This window comes from Podarcis vaucheri (genome assembly GCF_965113315.1).
Source record: "Podarcis vaucheri genome assembly, chromosome: 2".
Lineage (NCBI taxonomy): Eukaryota > Metazoa > Chordata > Lepidosauria > Squamata > Lacertidae > Podarcis > Podarcis vaucheri.
Genome location: NC_138760.1, coordinates 58638666 through 58655619, shown reverse-complemented (window position 1 = coordinate 58655619; position 16954 = coordinate 58638666). Strand labels below are relative to the sequence as shown.

Genomic DNA, 16954 nt, shown 5'->3' with positions numbered 1-16954 from the left:
CCTTTGAAGGGAGAATATAATGAAGGCGCTCATTTGGATTCTTTTATTCTTGTTTACAGGTCAGCACTTCCTATTACTCGGCCCCTGGGCCCCTGGGGCAGCCAACAGCCATTGTCACCCTGCCTCATTTACAGCAACACCTGCCGGTGAATATGTACGTAAACTAAGTCCTTATTCATTAGGTGGGAAGGGCCTTTGGCTAGGGCCGGAGATGTTGTTGCCTAGCAACCATGCCACATGCTGTCAGTCCCCCATCCCCACCCACCCACAGGAGTAAACGAATACAGAAAAGAGGATGAAGAAGAAGCCCTTGTGGGGTTACTGTCCCACAAGCACCAGCTAAAATTGAGACAACTCTTTTTACAGAGATACTTCATTCAACTTAATCTGAAATTTAAACTGGCTTCTGAGAACCCCACATGGGCATACAAAACACTTAGCATGGGCCAGAAGATCGGTTTAAAATTCAGCTCCCAGAATTATGAGACCCATTAGTAAATGTGATTGCTTTTGAGTTGCAGAACCTGAAGAATCATAGAACTGTGGGGTTGAAAAGGGACCGCGAGGGTCATCGAGTCCAACCCCTGCAATGCAGGAAATTTTTGCACGACATGGGGCTTGAACACACGACCCTGAGATTAAGAGTCTCATGCTCTACTGAATGTCCATGACATATCTGGGGTTGGGGTGAGTTTTGGGTGGTTAGCTACTGAAATGTCATGTGACAGGAAGGAGGTACCCAGGCAACAGACCTGAGGACCAAAAAACAGGTGCTGAATCATTAGGTGTAACCTCCCTGCTGCAGCCTTCCCAGTATGTGCCATTTGGGGCTGATGGAAGTTGAAGTCCAGAACATCTGGAGGATTCCAGGTGGGCGAAGGCTGTCCTACTGCTAAAGGTTTTGAAAAGAATTCTGTTCTTGCCAACTAATTACATAGCTGTTTTATACTCAGCTACCTATCTTTCCTTTGATCACATCCACGCCATACATTAAAAGCACACATTCCCCCCCGAAGAATCCTGGGATATGTAGTTTACCCATGACAGAGTGAGACTTCCTAGCACTCTTGACCAACTAGAATTCTCAGGATTTCTTGAGGGAAGTTGTGTGTCTTAAATGTGTGGTGTGGGCATGACTTTTGTGTTGTTCACCACACCTCTTGTTTGGGCTGGTATTCGCCTCTTCCTCCACTCATGCATCTCAGTGCATTTCTGAATCCTGACCTTATTGCTTTGGTACGGAGCACATTAACCCAGCCCATTTGGGAGTGCCCTGCCCTGTACATTTTTTACCCATCCATTCAGCATTCTTGATGAGTTGCCTTCCCTCAGTCTTATTCAGGAGCTATTGGGACATTCTTGCATTGTGTAGCAGAGGCATTGTTTGAAGAGGGCTCAGGCACGGTGCTTTTGGTTTGGCAGAAGTCACAGCCACAGATCCCAGCGTGGTTTTGGAGCAGGTAGTTGTGTCATAGCCTCGTCGCATTGCATAAATGGAACTGCCTCTTCTGAGTACGTAGCGTCACTCTTTAATTCCTTCTGTTTCACCAGGTGCGTTGCTCTGCACTCCTACACAGCTCACAGTCCAGACGAACTAGAGTTGCAAAAAGGAGAAGGTATCCGTGTTTTGGGAAAATACCATGAAGGCTGGCTAAAAGGAATGTCGCTGGTTACAGGAAAGGTTGGAATCTTCCCCAGCAATTACGTCGCTCCACTTTTCAGGTTTGACTTATGCGTTTTATATATGGACAATGGGGGTAGAGGGAGATATGTGAGTACAGTGGTACCTCGGGTTACAGGCGCTTCAGGTTACAGACTCCGCTAACCCAGAAATAGTACCTCAGGTTAAGAACTTTGTTGCAGGATGAGAACAGAAATCGTGCTCCGATGGCACAGAGGCACCGGGGGGGGGGCATTAGCTAAAGTGGTACCTCAGGTTAAGAACAGTTGCAGGTTAAGAACAGACCTCCCGAATGAATTAAGTTCTTAACCCGAGGTACCACTGTAACACCAAAAAAAGTGTCAATGTGGACTTCTGCAGCCCAAATTGAATTTTATTTGGCTCAGCATGACTGCATAATGACAGGAATGGGGCTGTAGGTCTGCCCACACGCATTTTAGAAACTCTAAAGTACAAAAATTCTAAACAAAATTCTAAATTTATTATAACAATTAGTTAATCGACCTAGCACAAAACAGCTTTGTAGTGGCTCAGCAATGAATCAAAGCTATGGCTAATTTTGTTTCTTGTAAGATAACACAGCTAAAGCCCAGAGAACAGAATGAGATGTTCATCCAAGAGTTGGTATGAATCGTCAGTGACACTTTATGGCACAATACGCCTTATTTCATCTGTTTCGCAAGTAATCATATGAACTGCATGGGAGTTTTACCTATGTCTGAAAGATGAAATCATGGTTATTCCTAGCATTACTGTTATTGCCAGCATCCACTGAATCTGTAAGAGCTGCCATATTGGCTATACAAACTGACCCACAACACAGATTTCTTCCTTTACATTTGAAGTTGACTTTTTTACAATGCAGCGTATTCATTGGTCCATCCAGGCAGGGGCACCAACTATAGGGGGCTCTGGGTACCACCAGAAGTCAGGTTCTAAGGCTGGGGGGCACACGTGGCATCATGACATCACACACACTGGGCTCCCATAACCCGGGGCCCAAGTCGGCTCCCCTGCATCCAGAGGATATTTCAGATGAGTCATCAGGAAGCTAAAAATATATACCGTTGTGTTTATACTAATGAGAACTCACTTTTATATTCAATATGAAAGAATTCTCCAACAGTTAGCACGGAAGGAAGCCAAATAGGAAAATGGTTAAAGCCATAAAATCAACCACCAAGTAATGAGGAATGGGATGAGCAGCTCCCAGTCACTGTGCCTCTTTCTAGAACATCTCCTGGAGGCCATGGTCGCTTCATGAAACTGACCAACCACTTCATGAAACTGAGGGGGTTTTTTATATTAAAAAAAAGGGCTCACAAAACTTCTTAGCTCAGTCAACTAATGTAACAAAATGTGGCTGGCACTGGGCACCACACTGCGGAGGCTGGCACTTAGCGCAGGGCCTACAGCGTGCCCGAGCCACGCGTTTCTCATGGGAGTGACATAGTGGCTTGGGCACCTGCAGACTCGACGCTGCCTGAACCGGCAGCATGGGGCTTGCATCTGCCCACTGCCTCTCCCTCAGCGGCCCTACAGCTGAGGGGGAGGTAGCAGTGAGGCTCCACACAGTGTGCCCCACCCCCATGGGCAGCTTGCCCCACCCCCGGCTGCAGGACACACGCGCCGCACCAGGCACCCAAATGGCTAGCTACACCGCTGCCAACCGGAGGTTCAGGTTAGACAAAGCATGAATGTTTCACATGCCATGTGTCAATGAACACTAATGCACATAAGCTTTAAAATAGTGTTGGATAAAAATTTGTGGAAGATGGATGTCATATCCTTATAGTTGTAGTCTCTTTCCAGTCTGTCCTTCAGATGTTGGTCCATAGAGGCTCCCAGAAGAAAGAATGAAAGGAAGGGGCAAGTGGAGATAATAAAAAATAGAGGGAAAAGAGGAAGGAGTCAGAAAATGTGAAAAAGCAAAGGGTGAATTAAGATGCAGCTTGTTTGTGTCCTCCTGCATCCTCCTTACCAGCAACAAGATACATAGCTATTAATCATGATACCTATCCAAACTGAGCCTCCATGTTCTGAGGAAGTTTATATTTGGATAGTGAAGTTACCTTTAAAGTTCATTGCCATTACTGCTTAATTACCACTGACGGAAGCACTCGACTTCTTGTCACCAGAAACAAATTAGCAAAACATTTATCTATACAATGTTGATTGAGTCAGATAGAATAAAAAATGATGATAGAGATACCATGACTTAGACCAGCCTTCTCCAACTTGGTGCCCACAAGAAGTTTAGGACTACTACTGGCTGTGGCTGATAGGGGTTGGAGTACCAAACCTCTGGAGGTCACCAGGCTGAGTTAGACTATAGAAATGCCGGCCGTAAGAAATAACATTGTTGCTTAAAGAGGGCAGACAATTCCATGATGTAATTATTTAGGAATGGCTCCTCTTCAGCAGGTTGGACTCCTGACAAATTAATTGTGGATTGTTCTAGCTCTCAGCAGCACCTATTACAAATAGACACTGATAGATAGATGACAGTGCAGGCAGAATATGTGCAAAGATGAACAACTCCCCAGATCAACTAACTCCATTTTCATATGTAATCATAACAAACCAGCATGGCTCTCTCACACACACACCAAACTGTTATGGTAGGAGCCAACTAAGTTTTACTCAGAGGAGATCCAATGAAATGAGTGAATATGACTCAGCCAGATCATTATGCTCAATAGGCCTACACTGAGTACCTCCCTTACTCTGAAGTGAGAGAGCAGAAGAGGTGAAGGCCATCGTAAAAGTGAGTTGTTGAAGTTACTCCAAGGAAGTAGATGACATGTAGAAATCTGGTCAAATGCAGGCTGGGAATCAAGTTAGAAAAGTGCAATTTTAATGAAGAATATTGCTGTGTATGTGTGTTTTAAAAAAGTATTCGGGGGGGGGGGAGTTATATACTGAGTTAAAATCCACAGTGGGCTTTAGCCTGCTCCTGCTGTGGTTCACCTTACAAGTCTCATCCAGTCTTTGAAAGATTTCCTCTTCATAATAAAGGCAGTTCTGTCTGAAATCACTAGAAACTGCTAAATGCAGTACAATTTCCTACCTGTTTGAGGGTCAGTCAAGTAAGACGAGGGGAGTTGTCATTTCATTATTTTTTGTTGTTTTATTATGGAGTTCTTCATTGTTTAAATGTTATTTGTTGGACTTGTTTTTATAGTGCCTGTAATTTTTGTATAATGTTTTCATTATCCTGTATATTATTAGTAGTAGTATTTTATGTCATTATTGCCCTGCTCCAAGACTGAAACATAAAAAGCAGGTGACAAAACAAAGCAAAACATTTATTTTTTTCCATGCATATTTAAAAAACAAACAGTAATTTCTATTGCTACAAGTCAGGTTTTGTTGTTCAGGTTTTCAAGAGCCTAGTTAGGAGAATGCAGGAATCTTTGGGTATGTTCCCCACTCCATGCCTCTCATCCCCCTAGAAACTGATGTTTACCTGTAGCCTGTAAGACATATTCTGCAACTGATCTTCCCAGCACCTTAGCTGAAGTTTGGAATCCCTTCTCTCTTTGTGGACTTACAGTGGTGACATAGGTTACTTGTATCTTTATGGTGAATAGACTCTTCAGAGCAAGCCTGTCGGTTATCTTGTCAGTTAGAGGAGGTTCAGTTCAGTTGTTTGAGGTTGCACCTATATGGGTGTTTTGCTTGTTAATGAAATACCTGTTCCGAATAATTACAGTGGTACCTCGGGTTACATACGATTCAGGTTACATATGCTTCAGGTTACAGACTCCGCTAACCCAGAAATAGTGCTTCAGGTTAAGAACTTTGCTTCAGGATGAGAACAGAAATTGTGCTCTGGTGGCGCGGCGGCAGCAGGAGGCCCCATTAGCCAAAGTGGTGCTTCAGGTTAAGAACAGTTTCAGGTTAAGAACTTAACCCAAGGTACCACTGTACATTGAATCTGGAACTTCATACTGCTGCTGCTGCTGCTACTACTACTACTACTACTAATAATAATAATAATAATGAAGCCACAGTTCTACAATGCAATAGGGAATGCAATGTGAAAGGAACGTTATTCTCCAGGACAGAAGCACTAGGTGGAAAGGGTACTTGGTAGTTACAAGACAAGGAGGTCACCATGGTAGAGGTCTGCGTGCAAGGAGGGAGGGTTGCACAAAAGGAGAGGCAAGGAGACATGGGGCTGAAGGTGAAAACAGGGATGCAAAGTAGAGGCGCAGAATAGAAGCGGCTTCGGAAATGGGGTTGGGAAGATAAAAGGGGAGCTTTATCGCTGCATGAGATGGGAAGGGAATGCTCTAGGGGGTTAATGTAGGGGAACAGCACGAAGGGTGGGTGAGAAGTGCAAGTAAACATAAATGCAGGGTTTCACAATGGTGAAAAACGTATGATAGGGCTGCCATACATCCAGAATTCCCAGGACATAGCCTGGATTCGTCTTTCCAAAATGGCGTCTAGGCAGAATTTTGAAATTTGGTTAAAATGTCTGGGAGGGGGTGGGAATCTTAACAGCTTTTGTGTCTGGATTTTCACTTTTTGAAATATGGCAAACCTACATAAGGAGATCTGTAGCTTCACAGAACAAAAGAAAACAAAAGCTCTATGGACTTACTTGGGGCCTTGTCATATTTTGTGCCTGACAAAACGGGCAATAGAAACAAAGGAAAGGAAAGGAAAGGAAGGACAAGCTGAGTCATTTGGCCAGTGCATCCCAGGCCATAATCCTATATTCACTTGCCTAGGAGTAAATCCCTTTGAACTCAGTGCAAATTACGGCTGAGTAGACATGTGTAGGATTGCACTGTCAACCACGATGCTGAATACAGAGTTAGTTCAGATGGGTCTCAACTCTTTCCACATCTTGCTTTAAGTTCAAGAAAACTATTTGTCTTTCTTAGGCACAGTGTAGCTTAAGTTGATTGTGATCATCTCAACCGCAAACGTAAAAACTGAGCAACCCAATATGAAGTACAGGAAAACTGAATGAAAAATGCCAAGTTTTAGTCTTTTGTCAGAGATATGGAATGCCCTAGTAGAAACCTAACTATCCATGTTATTGCTTTTACTGAGGACACGCTTTTACTCATTTCTTCCCCTGCTTATATTTCACCACATGAAATTGCTCTGTTTAAATTGGAGACACCACAGCTACTTTGGGCCTAGAATTATCCCTTCTGCTATCCACTAAACTCCTTCACATTGAAATGAGCCGGTGAGTATTCTTCATCTCTCTGGCTCATTTCTCCAGGATATGGCCTCTGAAAACACCATGGCCCTGCTTCACTGATAAAACCAAACAAACAATCAAAAGCAGAGCCCAGAGACTTCGGAAGCAGCTTCATAAAGTGCCTCCATCATGAACACCAATTTAAAGGCCTGCTATTGTGTGTCTTCCTTTGGAAATCACCTCATAATAAATGGATGCCTGGGTTATTTTGATGAATCGCTGCCCCATTATTAAATCATAAATCATTTTTTTTCCAGAGCACAGAACAACGACGGGAAGGTAACAAAGGAGTGACAGAAGTTGCTGCCTTTCCCCCAGCCGGCCCCTCTCTCAAAAGAGTTGGCACAAACACTTCTCCATGGCTCAGTTTCTCCTGAGCAAATTAGGAGCACTTAGGAAGGTTATTTAAGCACCCAGCTCAAGGTGGAAGATTGATGGCCTTCTCAGCAATTTAACAGATTTAGGTGAAAGTGCTATGTGGCCTCGTCAGGGAAAGCAGATGCAGAAAGAAATAATCAGAAGTGACAGCAACACACTTTGGGGAAGGTACATTGCTTGAGAAATGGAACCACAAGTTGCAAAGAGCACAAAACCTCCCTCAGATATTTCCTTCAGGATTGCTGCCCTTCTTGGTGCTTCATCAATCGGTCCATCTGAATTTAACACAGGCAGTTAAGGAGAATTGGGAGATCACAACCCATCATTTTTTGCCTATTAAGCAGCACAGGTTGTTGTTTTTCACCACCATAAACTGTGAACAGCAAAACAGAAAAGCAGCAGTTTATAAAATGAAGCAAGATAATTTCACCACTGCTAATTTGATCTTTAGTGGTGCGCTGGTCTCTTCCCTGAGAAAAAGATTAGAGTAGCTTGAATCCACCAAGAGCTCACATTTTATATCTGCTTCCCTGCTGTCTTAAATTTTGATAGACAAAATAAATCCTGCAGCTGCTCTCCTGCTCACCCCTCTGTGCAAACTAGAAAAGATGAAATTAACTCTTGATACGTTTGCACATACTTATTACCTTCACTGCTTTCTCCCAACTCCTCATTTTTTTACTTCAAAGTTATTTACTTTGCTCTCTGAAACATTAGTGCACAAAAATGTCCATTATTTGGTCACCCCGCCACCCACCCATTTTTTACTGTTGGCTAAATACCTGCCAACATCAGAAACAGCAATGGGGGAGACTGTGACCTCCACCTGTTGTGCCACCATCGCCCCATACCTGCAATCCAGTAAACTTTTTTTTTACATGTACAATTATGAAAAAGGACACTGTACACAACCACAGATTGTAAACATTTGTGCACATTACAGCCGTCTCAAGGGCAAAAACCATTTGGGTGTGGGCTCCTCCAAACAACCTGTTCTTTGAGCGTTCATCCTTGCACAGAGCTTTTATGGAGGTTAGGGCATGTCTGGTCTTTATTGAGCATTTGTTCTGATTTGTTTTGGGGAGGCTATACGACAGTGAGCATTCATCCTGATTTGCTTGTGTCTTCCCGTTAATCATTCGTCCGTTCCACACTTTTCAGTGCATTTCCCCATCACTTTCCTAACCACTAAAAGTCAATTTTTTAAAGGACTTTGCACTAGGGCAACAAAGCACATTAATCTGCTCCAACTGCCATAACTTAAATTTTCAGAGTGTGTGTTTGAATCCCTCTCTCAAAATACTAACAGGCTAGAGGCAACCTCAGGCAGTATGTTATCAGCTAACGATGAAAGATCACCCTTTTCTGAGGATTTATTCTTAGCACTAGCATGCAAGCACCAGGAGGTTTCTTGTACACATTCAAATTTTCTCACACCACAGAAACATTTGTGCTGCAGATTTGAACCAGAGTAATAAGTAATTGTGAGGTATAGTCTTTAACATTCTGAAATGTAATGCAAATGCCCATTAGTTATGTGCCATATTGCATGGTCTATATCATTAAAAGATGGTGTGGTGGTGATTATTATTTTGCTGTTGTTGTTTTGTCGGAACATAGCCTCTGTCATTAATATAATTATTGTGAAATTCCTGCTCATGGGACGGGGAGAATTCTGGAGAAAGATTAAAGTGGAAGGATATTTCAGAATGTACAAAGGCTTACTGATCGGATTTCCCACTTTGCCCTTCTTTTTCTAACTAGGTAACAAAACTCCTGGATTTGAATTGTGCATTTGCTCCCTAATTATCTGTTTCTTTCTCTCTCTCCCTCCCTCCCATTTGACTCTCCTAAACAACCAGGAAGTCCTCAAGCTTCCCTGATTCAAGGATGCCTTCCCTCTATGCGACTTGGACATTATCCACTTCCTCACTTTCCTCCCAGGGAAGCATCTCAGAGAACGGCCCAAGGCAAAGCAGACCTATGAAATCTGCCTTCATGCCCGCATCTTTGGCCTCACCTGTGAGGAATGTCTCTGTGCCAAGCACCTCAGGGCACACAACTCCACAGAGGAGAGGACGTGGCAGCAGTAGGAAGAGTAAGTCCTGGTGAGAGAGAGAGACATATGAACCTGTTCCCAAGTGGCTGAGAGATGACTAGAAGCCTTTAATTAGCACATTGAAACTTGGGGCTGATGCAATAAACAGAAATGCTAGGCTAAGCCTCCTGGAGAGCTGGTTGCATGCATACGGCTGAGCTGAAAGCTTGCCTTGCCAAAGGCATGGATATACTAGCCAGAGCTAGAGACAAATCCCAAAATGTGTGGTAGAATTAATCGTTCAGACACTACCCAGAGATAGCCAAATCTGTTTCACTATTGACTAAGCAGAGAAATGCAAGCTAATTATTGTTGTTGTTGTTGTTGTTGTTGTTGTTGTTGTTGTTGTTGTTGTTATTCTTTATACCCTGCCCATCTGGCTTGGTTTCCCCAGCCACTCTGGGCAGCTTACAACACATAAAAAATTGTAAAACAACAGACATTAAAAATTTCCTGATACAGAGCTAAATCTCTGTGTACCTCATTGGATATTTGGGGTCTTTGTTTACTTTTTCCCATTAAGAAAAACTGAGATTGCCGGGGTAAAGTAGAAGCGTTGGCAGCAAATTTACAAATATGGAGTTGTAATATGGTGTTCACCAAGGTTGCTACAGAGCAGTGTTCATTCTGGAAACTGTAGTATGGGGTTCACCGAGGTTGCTACAGAGCAGTGTTCATTATAGCTGTCCAAAACATAAATGTTGATATTTGAGTTGTTGAATGGCCCACAAGTGGGTTTCAGTGGCAACAGGACTAGTATTATTTATATAGCACCATCATTGCATGTGGTGGTTTAAAGAGTAATAGAGGTATGCACTTGTTTCAGAACAAATGAGGGCCCATTCAGTTCACTTTCCCTTTGTTCCGAAATGAATACACAGAGGAATGGAAGGAATTCGGGACTCCCATTTGTATTCATACCTAGTTGTATGAATATTCAGTGGGATGTGTGGTCAGGTCTTGTGTATATGTCTCCAGCAGTGTCAGCAGTGCTAGCAGTGCTTTGTTATTTACCCACAATGCCCTGGGTGTCATGAATGTGGGCATTTGAGGGGAGTAGTGGCCATTATTATGGGGAATCTTTCTGTATGTGTTTCCTTAGCAGGGCGCTGCAGAACACTACAAGGTGTGGTGCATTGTGAATCAATAAAGTGGCAGCTGACGAGAACAGCCACTGAAAACAGATCTCCTGCCTAAAACCAATTTTTAAAAATAAAGGAAATAATGCCACCATGAAACAAGGGCAGTGAAGCCAATGTGAAATCTACAAGTGGATTTCTATGAAGTGATTATGAAATTAAATGAAATTTAATAATGAAAACAAATTGAAAAAATGGGGTGAGGAAGATGACAAAGAGTTCACGTTCATTCCTACAGATTGACATAGGTTAAAAGCCATGTCCGCGGGGGGGAACATGAAGGGGGTGGATGTGAGCAAATATATAAGACACATATTTGGGCTTACATTTCAACCAGAGTCTGAAGGAAGGGTTTAAATCCAAGGCTTCACCAAAATGCACAGGAGGTGCATTTTGAGGCAGTAATGGAAGAAAGTGATTGGTACTCTAGGAAGCTGCTCCAGGAAGATAGGACAGAAAAGGAGGCAAATGTGTGAACTCTTTTAAAGGAGCAGATTTTGAGGTGACGAATAAGAGTTGGAGGCCATATTCAGGATTATAATGCGAAAAAGGTTGGGAAATGGGTTAGGATCACAGTCATGGAGATCTCTGAAAGCAAAGACAAGGAATTTGTATCAAATGTACATGGTGGAGACCAAATAGGTGGCCCTGTTTCTGTTACTTTAGCTGCATAAGGAAAGTAAGAAATTTAGTAGATGAAGATTTTTCTGTCAGAGGGATTAAAGTGGTTGCGGGAAACTTCACCCTCTACCTGCTGGCGAAGGACCAGAAAATAAAGGTAGCAAGCTTCCAAAGAAGGTAGAAGGAAAGAGAGCAGGTTTACAGAGGAAGCATATTTAACTACAGAAACTGGTTGAGCAATTGCAAGTATTACCAAAAAAAAAGCTGTGGGACACCAAATACAACCAGCTTTTTTAGTAAATTTCAAACAGCAGTTGAATAATTTAGAAGTCCCATTAATAAGTTAGTGAAGACCAAATAGATGGCACCACTTCATACCAAGTCAAGTCCTTGGCCCATCTGTGGGGTCCCCAGCATGGCATCCTTGTACCCCATGGTGCCCTTGGACATCCCCCCTCCCAGCACCCACCAAGGCCCTATATCCCTCTCGGTTTTGGTTTTGGTTTTTGTTTTTAAATTTGGGGTTTGGGCACAAAGGAATTGCCTGCTTTTGGTGCAGTGTTCTGCATTTTTGAGAGGAAGTTCTAAGCACCGTTCATTTTTCTTCTGTGAGAAGAAGTGGGAATTTTCATAGAGTCTCAGAATTGTATAATTGGAAGGGACCATAAGGGTCATCTTGTAGTGCCTGTGGCAGTTTTCAAGATTTCCAAGTGTGCCTCCAGGCTGGAGACCACTTGGTCTATCTGGTTCACTATTATCCAGTCTAAGTGGCAGGCAGGTGCTCTCCACATTCTCAGGAAGGAGACTTTCCCCACCCCAGTACCTGAGGTTCTTTTAACTGACGATATAAAGGAACACACCTAAAACTTCCTGCATACAGAGCATGTGCCTTCCCAGTGTATTATAGCTCCCTTGCAATTTTCTGTCTACCCTTAAAACACTAAAAGTATTTGGAGTGACTTCCAACAAGCCTGAGGACTAAAATTCAGCTAAGTACTGCAATTCAGCAATTTTGGCCCATCCTTTTGATATAAAATTTCAAAAATGAGTTGCAAATGGGTTATTATAATCTTTTAATCCTCATCTCTTCTTGAATTCTGCCTCCCCAGATGGATCTTTACAGAAACCTTTGCAACCAGGAGCTCTTATTCCATTTGTCAACTCCCTCAGGCGAGCTCCTGCCACCCAAACGCGAGTGCAGCAATCTCCAACATATCAACATATCTCCTCTCTGCCCCGAGGGATTGGCACGGCTGACACGGGAGCCAGGCCGAATTCCTCCCATGATTCTTCATTCATATTAGTGCCCCGAAGCGGGAATAGCCGAGCTCCTTCTGTGTGTAGCTCAGTAATATTGGACACCAAGGAATTGCCTACAAAAAATGAATCATCTCTAAAGCCACCTGCATCTGCTCCACCCTCCATTCTGGTGAAGCCAGACACATCCAGGAACACCACTGAGAAGGTAACAGTGGGTCTAATTCATCACAGGGGTAGTTTTATTATGAAAAGCTTTGGGGTGGAGGTGGGGATATGGAATATTAGAATTGCAGGACAGGACAAATCCTAGTCAACGTACCATTACCTGGTAGGGAAGGTGGAGAAGGTCTTCACTGAAGAACTCAACATTACAATGTAATGATTACATTGACTTTTTTTGTTGACAGAACAGGACTAAGATTCTATATCATGATCCTGTATGTGTCATTCATGATTTCTCAAGGAGCATGTCCCTATTGTGAGAGCATACTCCCCATTATGTTAGTTTCTCATTAGACCCTCATCACCATAAATTCAATGCTCACTCGCTCTCTCGCTCTCAACCTGCCAAGATATTCATTCGCTTCCCTCTGCAGTCTGCTGGCAAAGATCATCCATGTCATGGTGGGTTTGTGGATTGAAATGAAAAGATGGAAACTGTGGGCATGATTTATCATTGCAACAGGAAGTCTAATTGCTGAATATGTGGTAAAGTTCTTCTATTTCCTGAAGGCTGGTTTTTGGGATACATCGTCTCAGACACCCAGGCCAAAAGGAAATAGAAGACACAAGGTGTAAAGATAGATAATACAAAAGCAAAATAATAAATAATCACTAAGCATCTACATAGCATTTGTGAGGAATCAAAGAACTTCACATACATTTCCCCCCTCTGTTCCTTACAAGAACCCTGTAACATAGAGTTGTCTCCATGATAAAATAAATAAATAAATAAATAAATGATGACTTCCTTAAATGCACCTAGTGAGTTGATGATTTCTGAATCAGGAACTCTCTGATGCACAGATCACCCACTACCAAGCCGAAATATGTATTTGTGCTGACCCTTGGTACCTTTTGGAGTGGAGTGGACCAGTAAGCAAGTAGTCGAGGAAACTTTTGCATCTCTCAAAACTCTAAGCTTATATGTTACTCGGTTTTACACCAAATGACACTCTAAAATCCACTCGGCTGTAAAATGGTGATCTATTGGGATTCCAAGGAAGGCAAAGGTGACTGGAAACAGTGCTGACTATATTAGCTGACACATATAGTGTACTTTTCAGAAATATGTCCTCCTCTATTTGTTGTTGTTTAGTCGTCTTAGTAATGTTCGACTGTCCAACTTCCTAATGTTTAGCTGAAGGAAGTGTAAAACTAGTTGTAAAAGAAAATGTAAACGTTGTTTGTTTGTCATGTCCCCAGACAGCAAAGACAATGCTGGTGGCAGCCTTGTTGGAATGAAATAACTCCTGATTTCTCTTCCCTTTCAGCAAGTGAAAACTGTGAGATTTCAGAACTCCAGCCCACCACCATCCAAGAGGCACAGCTCCCTACCTTTACCGACCCTCTCCAATGAGCAAGGAGGGGTCACAGAAGCACCCAAGAGCCCTGAGATATCAGCTCTCTACTCCCACCATATTATCATCGCTAGTCCAGTTTCTCAGAGGAGGATGCCACATTCCAAGACCTCATCACTGGACCTTTCTGGCCAAGCAGGCCACCTGACCTTTCCGACAAAAAAACATTATAATAGTATCTCTGAAAATTGAGACGGGTAAACATAGTTTAGATTGCTTACAGAGGAGAATGGCAACAAATGTCCAAAGTGAAGCTAACAGCCACCACATACGCCATAGATCTCAGATCCAATCTGTCAACACAAATGTAAGTCTCGTAGAAGAGCTGGGCTTCTTTCAGGCATCTACACCACTGCTGGCTATGTAGTGGATTAGATACCATTTCCCCCCCATATTGGACAGCAGCGTCTTTTTTGAGTGGCTTTGATCTACAACTCAAGCTGCAAGCGTGCATCAGGGATGTGTCGTTCCCCATATGCAAAGACTACCACAAAATTAATTCCATTGCCACAAGTAGATAAAAATATGACGGAGAGGGGAATAGATTGTGAGTATGGCAGGCTATTCAAAAGACAAACTGCTCTAAGAAAGGTTCAGCACTGTACAATGCAGTCGGAAAAGCAAACCTGTCAGAAAAAGACTTCTTCTCTATACCTTCCTTTACCTTCTCTGTACTTTGGTTTTCTTAATTTTATAGTGGATGAAACCGTTTCCTATCTCCACCCACCCCCAGCTCTGGCTCAGTTATCAAATTCTCCTTATATTTTGTTTAGCTTCGCAGTACACATTTAAAGTACGTGGAGATAATTTATATGAGGTTTTGAAGCAGATTTTCTTTTCTTTTTTTAGAAATATAAAATGTTTCCCAGCCTCATCTGTAGTAAATCAAGGGAGATAATGAAACACAATCCATTAACCACATATTCCCAACAACCAATTTTGGATCCTGCTTCCATGGGACTGGCTGACGTATTATAGTGTGAATTGCACCAAGCAAACCTAGTAACCCTATGATTCAAAACCAAAACTAATTCCAAGTTATCAAAAACAAACAAACAAATAAAAAACAAATTCACAAATATGCTTTAAGATATGAGAAACTCATCCTGAAAACCTAGGGAGGAAGGTGCATGGTTTAAGACTGAAATCCTACCCACAGTTACTTGGGACAAAGCCTCATTAGAAGCAATGGGATTTACATGTGAGTAAACTAGCATAAGAGCAGGTTACACATGTGAGCATCCCGTCTTGTCACATGTAAGCATTCCAGTTGACCTGGAAGTGGACTAGGGGTGGAGGACAACTTCATTTGGTTCACATTTAAAACTAAACCTAATTTGCACCTACCAGACTAACACAGAGATCAGAACATATTCTTAGGATTCTCAACTCAAAAATATATCTACAGAAAAGATTTTTTTAAATGTTGGGTTTATTAGAAATTCATACATAGAAAGAAATTAAGTATTCAAGTATGTATACGTATTTCCAGTCCTTTTTTTCTTTGAAAAATGTTTAGGGGTACTCTCATTTTGACTCCAGAAAATCACCATTTTATAGTTCAATTCAGGAAAAATAAATACAGTAAATGGACAAAAGTACAAAGATCCACAAAATGTTTAGGGGTGTGCGTACCCCTGCATGCCCCCAGAAAAAGCATTGTGTATTTCAATACATACTTAAATATTTATTTAAATACAAGTTCTTGTACAATCTTTTAAAAAAATAATCAGGTTGTTGCAAAATGGAACAGAAGGGACTTATGAATGAACACATTTGAAATTGACATGGATTGATCCATCCACCCCATTGTCCACCCAGCTTCCACCTACGTCCTCCTGGTCTGTAGCCACTCCTCTGCCTGCCTCCATCTTTATCCACAGGCAGCAGCATGATGCTACTGGAAGACAGCCAGTTCCACCCCACAGAAGGCCCTTCTTTTCCTCAGGCCCACCCACTTACCTTATCAGCAGGTCTCACCCACACAGTGCTTGCTTGCTCCCAGCCTCTCTCGATCTCTCTGGCTAGCTAGCCTCAGCAATAAGGCAGAATGAGAAACGCCATGTCATTTTAACCCAGCTACGACTGATGTTTAGAATAGTGCTCTGTGATAGAACGTTGTTTATTTTCTTCCCACTGCTAGTTCAAAAGCCACGCATTCAGGCCCAAAGCAAGGGAGCATGAGATTTTGTGATGGAACCTGCTGTGTCATTTCAATAAAAGGTTGGGAACTTACGCTCTTGGATGGTTGCACAGAACGAACGAAAGTCACACAATAGATGTTTGCCGCTCACGCCAGGTTGGACAACACTTGAGAGGAAGAGTTTTCATTTGGAATCAGAACGAGGGGTTGCTAGGAGTACCCGTTGGCTTAACATCAACCACATTTTCATCTTCATTTGTAGCAAAATGCTACATTGACCCCTATTTTGGAGGCAACCTACCTTCGGAGCCAAAATGCATCCCCATATTGCTCGCAGAACCAGTTTTCTGACCTTTGTAGAATTGTGCTCTTTTATTTACCCATGTTAGTTTTGTGAAGTCAAGTATGCTTTAATCTTCCCGGTGCATACAGAGTGCAGAGGGGAAGTTCACAAACTACTGAATGCTTAAGGAATAGAGCAAAATGATAAGGTAAGGTAAAGGACCCCTGGATGGTTAAGTCCAGCCAAAGGTGACTATGGGGTACGGCGCTCATCTCGCTTTCAGGCCGAGGGAGCCACTGTTTGTCCACAGACAGTTTTCTGGGTCATGTGGCCAGTATGACTAAACCACTTCTAGTGCAACGGAACACCATGACAGAAACCAGAGCACAAGGAAACACCGTTTACCTTCCTGCCGCAGCGATACCTATTTATCTACTTGCACTGGCGTGCTTTCAAACTGCTAGGTTGGCAGGAGCTGGGACAGAGCAACGGGAGCTCACCCCTTTGTGGGGATTCGAACTACTGACCTTCTGATCGGCAAGCC

General features: G+C 42.7%; 1 protein-coding gene across 4 annotated transcripts in view; it reads left to right on the top strand.

Annotated features, from left to right (window-relative positions):
- The window catches only part of SH3RF2 (SH3 domain containing ring finger 2), a 79930-nt gene extending 63711 nt beyond the window's left edge, over positions 1-16219 (top strand). For all 4 annotated transcript variants that reach the window (XM_082213483.1, XM_082213484.1, XM_082213481.1 and 1 more), the window contains 5 exons: positions 60-154; positions 1552-1722; positions 9149-9384; positions 12254-12609; positions 13898-16219. In XM_082213483.1, the coding sequence (XP_082069609.1) occupies positions 60-154; positions 1552-1722; positions 9149-9384; positions 12254-12609; positions 13898-14176 (1137 nt within the window). In that variant the 3' untranslated portion in view covers positions 14177-16219. The remainder of the gene's footprint in view (positions 1-59; positions 155-1551; positions 1723-9148; positions 9385-12253; positions 12610-13897) is intronic.
- The last annotated feature ends 735 nt before the right edge of the window (positions 16220-16954 follow it).